Raw genomic sequence first — 9,352 nt, 5'->3', positions numbered from 1 at the left:
CAGGAACCAAAAGAAACACTTAGCAGTATCTGTTTTTTTCAGTAGGGAGGTCTGACTCAGGGTGGCGCCGTAGCAAATTAGCTCAGGGGGTTGGTCCTTCATAGCCCAGCAGCTGTTGCTATGCCCAGGATATCTCTGAAAATCTTAATGACATAGCCTATTTGTAAATCTGAAACTTCGCCAAGTTTCCCAAGAGACTGGTGGAAATTGTTGAAACTCTGGAACTGTTACTCATTTCTCAAATCGAAAGCAAAAAGGAAGATGTGTAAGACATCTGTTAATATGTGACCAATTTACCAAACTAGGAAAGAGCATTTCCAGAAGGTGAATTGTTAGACCAAACATTAAGCTGCCACTGAAGCATCAGCACCACTATGACAAGTGAGTTAGCAGCCAGACAACACGGGACCCCAGAGGGTGCCGCAAGTTTGTCAGCTCCACATTTAAATATTAGCCATTTGTGGGTTGCTTCTCATAAGATTCTTGTCCCCAACAAAATAAGAGAAACTTTTATGACTCTTCATAACTACTTGTCATGCTTCTCTTCATTGCCACTGTCAAACAAGGTTTGACATTGTTTCTGATTTTGGACATTATAGTCAATTTGGACCCTCCACATGGTTACTGCTTTTATGTTTTGGCTGTTGACTTTGGACTGGCTGCCCTTGATTTTGGATCCTATATTAATATGAATATGATATAATGTATCATGACATTTGACCCTAAACACTGTAGCCCCCACAGCTGTAAACCGAGGCCTTTTTTGTGCACCTTGATCAACCACAACTGCAGATATCACACAATCAACAATCACCAAGTTTGCTGATGACATTCAAGTTGTAGGGCTCATCAACAAGAGGGGAGGGTGTGAGCTGGAAGTCTGCTGTGAGAACAATGCCCTCTCTTTGAACGTTAGCAAGACAAAATTGTGAAAAGGTGATTGTGATCTTCATAAGGTTGCAGTGCTTCACACCCATCTGTACCTCTGCAGTATGACAGAGGAAACCGTGCACAACTTGAGGTTTCTGAGATTGTAAACCTCTTGTGCTCCCTAAACGGCTCTTACTTAGTGAAGAAGGCCATGCCTTTATTTCCCAATGAGACTAGTTGTGATTAAATGCTGTATCTGGGTATAAACTTGGTGTAGAACTACAGTGCAGTGCTGTTTTTTGTTGTTGTTGTCAGCCAGATTTCAGATTAAAATGATATCATATCAGCAGTCATGTATAAGAGATGGAGTAGTTTGTAACTAAAGCCCACCAAGTGGAATGTTGTGTTTTTTAAATAATAAAGCATTTAAAGTCATTTGCTTCTGTGGCTTATAAACAGCTTTGTCAAGTTATTTTCGAGTTTTGAGTCACAAGGATTACTGGTCAAGTTCTGGTGCTAAAGACAAAAGTGACATTAACTCAGGCCCTTGCTTTTCCATGGGCTCTTCTAATAAACTAAATTTGAACTAATGGTATAATGGAGCAGCCCTTAAGATAGCCTTCGGGATTCCCCCGAGGGGAAATTGCAAGGCCAAGTACACGAGAGCTTGTTAAAACCTATACTGAAACCTGGTGGACATTCTTGCAAGGCTCCCAGGCACTTGGAAGCCCCCTATTTTGTAATAGCATTGTGTGTAATAGCATTTAAAATACAATAAAATTACTAAACCTGAAAGGGAAATGAAACAATGTGTTTATGCTCATTTTGAACAAATTCTTTTTCTGATAAGGCTGTGAAAGCAACTATGTTTATTTTATCATTTTCAAACATAAAATCATAATGTCATAATGCAAGCACAGAAGTGGTCCAATCCCATTTCACCCTTTGCCCCTGCCACTTGGCCCTTAGCCCTCCATTTTTTGCATTCACATCTACGAGTGGGGTGTCCTGGTTTTTGTTGAGATAGAGGGGTAGGGCGAAGTGAAAAGAAAAGAAACACAAATGTGAGAATTTTCTCTGTTCAAAAAATCACAGTAATCACTGTATTATCTAAGTTAAATGTCGTTTCAATGTATTATGGTCCTTTTCTTCATAACAAGCTTAAAAAACTGCTAAGACTATGCTAATGTCTTGGTAGCTAGCTAGATAAATTTCTTGCTTCACCTTAGTCCAGCAGCTCTGACACCTGCAGCACCAGAATGTAACTGCTGCTCTGTGTAAGGTGGAGCAAGAACATTTGAACAAGAAGCTGGCAAATACCTGACTTCAGTTTCATATCACTGAAGAGTTAGGGGTGGGCCCTAATAATTGTTACCTCCCACCTCTTTGAAGGCATATGATTCCCTAAATGTAATTAAAGCCCAACAGCAAGTTTGCTGAACTTTATGCTTTTCTTTTACCACTGCAGACTGGGAGAGTCACCTACAGAGCAGTGCTAGTAGCCTGTTAATGAAGTAATGCTCTTCCTTATTTGAGGGTCCCATTTCATAGGGGAAGATTTCAACCATTACGCCTTGTAATCCATGGGAAAAGGTGACACTCGAAAACAAGGGGCAGGGGTAAAAATAAAAAATGGGATTGAGCCTAAATGCTAACGTCCCATTTCAATAGCAACAGCAATATCTCATGAGTCAGAACTGAAAACAGAAAAAAGGTCCAACAGTTCTTCATTTCTTTCACTTCTTTGTTCATTTGTACACATTCAAATGCTGTTGGTATGGTATACAAGGCCTCAAGCATCAGGACAGAACTGGTACCTCAGCCCTATCTGCTGTACTACATCTGCTGTCACTTTACATGTGAAATACTATACTTCTCCAGATCTGAGATGTAATGGAATACAAATATTGTATTTTTTGTACTCAGAATACACAGTTTAAGTATCTGTATTGAGTCAAGGTTACATGTTGTAAATGCAGTATTCAGAATACAGTTACTTTTTACATTTTTAGGAGAAAAAAAGTAAAATAATTTCCCACAAAATATACATATTTCATATATTGTCTTTAAAAGAAATCATAAATGCTTATTTATGAACTGTTTTCATATCAGTGCATAGAGTTTAAAGGTGCACTCTCATAGAAAAGAACTAAAAAAAGAAATGCTCCTTTACAAACATTGAAACACTATAGCATGAGTAGACTGATAAATCAATGTAATGATTAGTTATTAATCTCAGTGTTACTGAACTCTGCTAAAGCCTGAGTAGACTGATAAATCATTGTGATCAGTTATTAATCTCAGTGTTACTGAACTCTGCTAAAGCCTGAGTAGACTGATAAATCAATGTGATCAGTTATTAATCTCAGTGTTACTGAGCTCTGCTAAATCCTGAGTAGACTGATAAATCAATGTGATCAGTTATTAATCTCAGTGTTACTGAGCTCAACTCATTTCACAGGAAGATGGAACTGAAATGTCCTCATTAGTGAACATCTTCAGTAGTGATAAGCTTAGCATTGGTGTTGTACTGGACTCATGTACCATTTCATGACACAGGTCCGTCACATTACACACCTGCTATTATCTGAAAATCACACAGCTAACCATTTTATAGTCAGGTTTGCATTTATATTTGGGATATGGTGAACTGTTTTCTCAGTGGGATTATGGGAGATGAAATAACATTGGTACTTTCATAACTTCATTTAAATATGTTAATTTATGATGAAACATATTGTACGATGAAGAATTACATGAAGAAAACTGCAAACTCAAAACAGCAAGAAGCAGTACAAAATCTAATAAAAATGACATAAATAAAAGTAAATTCCTGCTGCAACCCTCACATGTTAACTCAATAATGGGCTGTTAATGAGTTGATTAGTTGGATGAGATTTGTTGGGAGCAGGTGCAGGACAGTGGGCCTCCAGGAGCAGGACCAGGGCTGAGAAGTAATTTCTATCAGCAAAATGTTTAATTTAAAAGCAGTTCTGTTAACGTAGTTCCTCTGCATTGAAGTATTTAGTGATACAATTAAAGGAAATGAATAAATAGTCATCATTATGTGCTGGAGGAAAACAAATAGGTCCGTTCAGAATTCACTGAATGAATGCACGCCGTGTGTACACACACCGTGTGCGTGACGTAATGGTCCAGGTGGAAGCTGATTGGTCGAGCTGGTGCTGTAGCGCTTGCGAGTGTTTACCAGCTGACTGTTCAGCTGCAGCTCCAGTTTCGTCGTTGGTCCTGTGGAGGGAAAAGAGAAGTTTGTGGTCGAAGAAAAGTCGATAAAATTTCACTTTTGGTGGGTGTGACGGCCGGATAGTTGACGATAAAGGCACAGAAACACCCCGCCAACCTGATTTGATGACCTGGAATCGGTCAGTTGCATTTAAGGGTCGTTTTGTCTTTCTGTTTTGAACAAAGGAAAAATCTGCCAACCTACAACACGGCAGCAGCAGCACAGGCCAACTCTGCTAACCTAACGCTAACCTAGCTAAGTCGATAGACGGACTGTTGGGTTAAATTCATCTCTCATTCAGCTTAAATGAGCATTTTGTTACTTATTTATTTTATTTTTTTTACAGCTCATGAAAATATTTCACGATGAAAACTGAGGTGTCCACTGCTGTGAACTTCATTAGCAAATTACTGAGAGGAACTGGGCTCCTTTCAGAAGAGCAGCTGCACCATTTCAGCCTTTCCCTGGAAGAAGCTTTGGGAGGTGAGTAGGTTAGGAGAAGACTAGATACCATTCATTATTCACACTTCTGTGAACAACCTTCCTTAGCCTTTTCCTCAATCCTGTAATGTTCACATCTGTGGAGTTGGACCATGTTCTCCCAGCTTGCCAAATCTGGCAAGAAATGAAGTGACTTTAGCTTAATTTATCTCATTAAAGAGGAATTTCACCCATTTTTCGAAATGTCTGCAGTTCAGTGGGTGAGCTGAATCAGCTGCCTTACAATTTTTTTTTTAAGTGGTCGTGATGAGAACCAGGGGTCGTGATGGCTGCAACAAATATAGCCATTTTAATTACTGTCTAAACCGCCAGTGAACCTAAGTTTTTTTTTTATGTAATGTTGATGGTGGTAATATAGTGGTATTTTGCCTTAGAGCCACCCCTCAACTGTGAATTCATTAAAATAAAATATTATGTTTTAAAATGTTTAAGGCCAAAAAACTACCATGAACAGTGTCATTAATTTAATGCTGTAACTTTCTGTGAGTGAGATTTTAGAGGTGGCTATCTGGTTCCCATCACTCCGTTAACAGTTTTGTTTTGGTAAGTTTCATTTTACACCAAAACGCTCTAAATGGCTTTGTTTACATCATAACCCTTTAACTGAAAGAAATCTGGAAAAATGGGTGGAATTCCCCTTTAATTTCAGTCTTTTATTCAAATGAGATGAGATGAGATTGTCAACAAAACACTAGAAAGCCCACATTTTGTGATAAAAAGCAATAAAATTAAATGTAATGTAAAAAGGGATTACTCTTAGACGTCCCTGTGAAGGTTAACTGCAGTTTCAGACCAATCAGAATGAGTTCTGTGGCTGTTTTCCTCAAACTAAATTTAGTGCTTGAATGAATGGGTCCACTAGAGTGAACTCGAGAGAACACATGAACATTTTTAGCCAACAACACAGGCTGCAGTCTTTACCAGTCTTTAGAAGTTTATTTTTCATATTCATGTTTAGTTTTGCATGGTTTTATGTACCAAAAACAGCCATAATTAATTTTACACTCTCATTTTCCAACCATTATCTTTATCTCTTAAAATCAGGGCATTTGTGTTGATGTGCCTTTAAGACTGAGCTATGTAAATGAGCTCTGTTCTTATAGGCTGCTCTGAGTTGTGTTTCTCTTAGAAAAGTTGAGACACTCCTTATAACTACAGTGTGAATGTGGAGTTGTATAGATGAAGAGCTGAATAGATTTATGTAAATGTATGAGCTTTTGTAACGTCACAAAAACAGTAAACTGAAGATGGCCTGAGTTTTTAGATATGGGTGCTGGGTAGATGGTACATATAAAAACTTTAGTGCAGTTTACATGCTACAATAAACTTTTATTTAGGAAAATCAAGGAAAGTTTTGTTCTCAAATTAACTATATTAAACAAAACTGCCAATGTGTGAGATGAGAAGGTGAACAGAACTTGGAGAATTCCACAGATTTATGCATAAATCCATTGTTGTAAACAGTCATTCAGAGTGGTTTAAAGTGAGACTTCGTTGTAGAGAAATTTGGTAACTTGGATTTCTTTACAGTGGTGGCTACAACACGTTTTATTTACTATCCAAAACTTTAATATGAAACTATTATTAATGATAAATCACTTTCTCTGGGGAGTATTTTGCCTTATAGTGTCCTGCATGTACCGCTCAGCTACAGATCGTAGCCTGAAAGCTTCTTTCAAAACTGTCTTTTTAGTGTCTTAGACATCAGACAGTATATTCATAGCCATTTCATGTACTAACTTTCTGAGGGAGCTTTTAGAGGCATTAAGTGCCTTAGATGTTCCCATCACCACCCCCATAAACAATTCTGACTCTAGGTTTCTCTAAAATGGAGCATTTCACACCAAACCACTCTGAATGACTCTGTTTACAACTTTTACAATTGTTATCTGGAACAATTTGATGAAATTCCCCTTTAACAATAATTTTTATTTTAGAGCATTATCAACACCACTGGTTCCCAGATGCTCCGTGCCGAGGTTCGGGCTACAGGTGTATTAGGATCAACCACAAGATGGACCCTTTGATAGGTAAAGCCGCCCTCACCATCGGACTGACCAGAGAACAGCTGTTCTCTCTGTTACCGAGCGAGCTGACTATGTGGGTTGACCCGTATGAAGTGTCCTATCGGATAGGAGAAGATGGTTCCATTTGCGTGCTCTATGAGTCCACACCTCCGCCAAAGATGGACCCGAGCCCTGCGGACAGCTGTAAAGAAGAACTGAGAATCGTCCGGTCGAGCCCCTCCAAGCCATTTAACATGATGACCGTTTCCAGCTAATTTCATACTGAGGGTCGTTTTTGTTTTTACTTTTTTCACTTTTCAGATTTGGGCATTAAGTGTTTTTTTTTTTTTTTTTTTTTTTTTTTTAAATTAGTGATGATTTGTTGTAATGATTCAGGAAAACTATATATTTTGTTTCATTTTTAACACCTGTAAATTTGTGTAAATGTTTTATAAATTCTGATTAAAGATTTCTTGAATTTGCTAAAATCCTTTTTGTAGCCTGTCTGTTGTTGCTTGGCATGTTGGTGTGTTTTAGGGGAAAATTCTAGGCAGTCCAGTCAGCTTTAATTTCTGTTGTGGAATGTGTTCTTATCTCTTGGGGCTGTGAGAGTAGATCAAACAAACAAATGAAAGAGGGATGGTATTTTTACATGTGTGTTTATTTCAAGTCATATTCACGTTTACTCTCTTAAAGCTGGTTTTAAGGAGTTGGCCTTAGTTTTGGACTAAATTACGATGCTAATTGTGTTCTGCCATTTAAAATCCCATAAAGACTGAGCCTGGGCTTAATCTGGTCTAGGGAAATTGGCTTTAAAGCAAAATGTAAACCACTTCGTTCAGAGTGGTTTGATGTGAAATGCTCTGTTCTAGAGGAACTTTCTGACTTGCTGCTGTTCACAGTGGTCGAGATAGGTAGCAGTTTATTCACTACAGTATCTCAGATCTCCCTCACAGAAAGCTATATTAAATAGAAAAGAATGCTTCTGGCCTAAAACTTATTTTCAAAAACCATTCATGGTGAAGAGGTACATGCAGGACATTGTAAACCAAACTAGAGTTCTATGTAGTATCTGCTATTGTTACAAGGTCGACATTGTAGTAATAGAACTCTTCAAAAAAAGTTCTGTATGGAACTGTCTACAGCACATTCTGAAAAACGCCTTCATGATGCAAAGAACCGTTTAATCATGCAAAGGGTTCTTTGAATGTTCATTTCTTTATAGAACCATTTATTAAATAACCTTTGAAGGAACATTTTTTTAAGAGTGTAAACATTAGGCCTTTTTCACCAACCGTTTTTAAGAAGAAAATTTTTTCTTGAAATCTTCTTGAGCTGTTTTCACGAAGATTATGATATCAATGTTTTCTTATTTGGGATTTGTTCTTAGGAGAGAACGGAATCTACACACACTTAAAACTGCAATCAAATCCCAAGAACAATTTTAAGAAAAAACTAAGAAAATGTTCGCGAATGAGGCCCATTTTGACCCTCAGTTCCTATCACCACCACTGTAAACAAACTGAAGTAAGTTTCTCTACAATGAGCCATTTCACATCAAGCCATTCTTAATGACTGTTTACATCTCAGTAACTGTGGGGTTTTTCTTTTAAGCCTTATCATTGGACTAAGTTGCATTGCTAGAGGGCAGTCATCTATAAAATTCTTAGATTAGGTTTAGGCTTAATCTGGGTTTGGGAAACTGACCCACAAACATTTTAGCCGTTTCATATTAGTTTGGATTAAAATGTCCACAAAACAAATTTGGAAACAAATATATGAGACTACAGATGCTTTGAAGTAGCTCTGTTGGGCGTTGTTGAATAATATTATTTAAGTCTGTGTACACCAAGTATCAGCTTGTCTGCCTTCACACGCATATGAACTTGAGTGACGTCCCATTCTTAATCCATAGGGTTTAATATGATGTCAGCCCCCCCCCCTGCAGCTATAACAGCTTCAACTCTTCTGGGAAGGCTTTCCACAAGGTTTAGGAGTGTGTTTATGGGAATTTTGACCATTCTTCCACAGCGCATTTGTAAGGTCAGACACTGATGTTGGATGAGAAGGCTTGGCTGGCTGTCTCTGCTCTAATTCATCCCAAAGGTGTTCTATCGGGTTGATGTCAGGACTCTGAAGGCCAGTCAAGTTCTTCCACACCAAACTCACTCATCCATGTCTTTATGGACCTTGCTTTGTGGAACAGGAAGGGGCCATCCCCAAACTGTTCCCACAAAGTTGGGAGCATGAAATTGTCCAAAATCTCTTTGTCTGCTGAAGCATTAAGGGTTCCTTTCACTGGAACCAGAGAACACGTCTCCACTGCTCTAGAGTCCAGTGGCGGCGCTTTACACCACTGCGTTCCACGCTTTGCACCACACCTGGTGATGTAAGGCTTGGATGCAGCTGCTCGGCCATGGAAACCCATTCCATGAAGCTCTCTATACTGTTCTTGAGCTCATCTGAAGGTCACATGAAGTGATTGACTCTGCATAAAGTTACCGACCTCTGCGCACTATGTGCCTCAGCATCCGCTGACCCTGCGGTGATTTTACATGGCCGACCACTTTTTGACTGAGTTGCTGTCGTTCCCAATCGCTTCCATTTTGTTATAATACCACTGACAGTTGACTGTGGAATATTTAGTAGTGAGGAAATTTCATGTGTTGCACAGGTGGCGTCCTATCACAGTACCATGCTGGAATTCACTGAGCTCCTGAGAGCGATCCTT

At 38.7% G+C, this 9,352-nt stretch overlaps 1 protein-coding gene across 1 annotated transcript; it reads left to right on the top strand.

Annotated features, from left to right (window-relative positions):
• The first annotated feature begins 4,098 nt into the window (after nucleotides 1–4,098).
• si:dkey-42i9.4 (uncharacterized protein LOC492503 homolog) lies at nucleotides 4,099–7,109 on the top strand. The gene is made up of 3 exons (XM_017704716.2): nucleotides 4,099–4,253; nucleotides 4,461–4,597; nucleotides 6,553–7,109. The coding sequence occupies exons 2-3, from the start codon at nucleotides 4,480–4,482 to the stop codon at nucleotides 6,894–6,896; spliced, it is 462 nt and encodes a 153-aa protein (XP_017560205.1). The 5' UTR covers nucleotides 4,099–4,253; nucleotides 4,461–4,479; the 3' UTR covers nucleotides 6,897–7,109.
• The last annotated feature ends 2,243 nt before the right edge of the window (nucleotides 7,110–9,352 follow it).

Source organism: Pygocentrus nattereri, chromosome 21 (genome assembly GCF_015220715.1).
Source record: "Pygocentrus nattereri isolate fPygNat1 chromosome 21, fPygNat1.pri, whole genome shotgun sequence".
Lineage (NCBI taxonomy): Eukaryota > Metazoa > Chordata > Actinopteri > Characiformes > Serrasalmidae > Pygocentrus > Pygocentrus nattereri.
The sequence above is the reverse complement of the archived record's forward strand: the minus strand, read 5'-3'. Positions and strand labels throughout refer to the sequence as shown.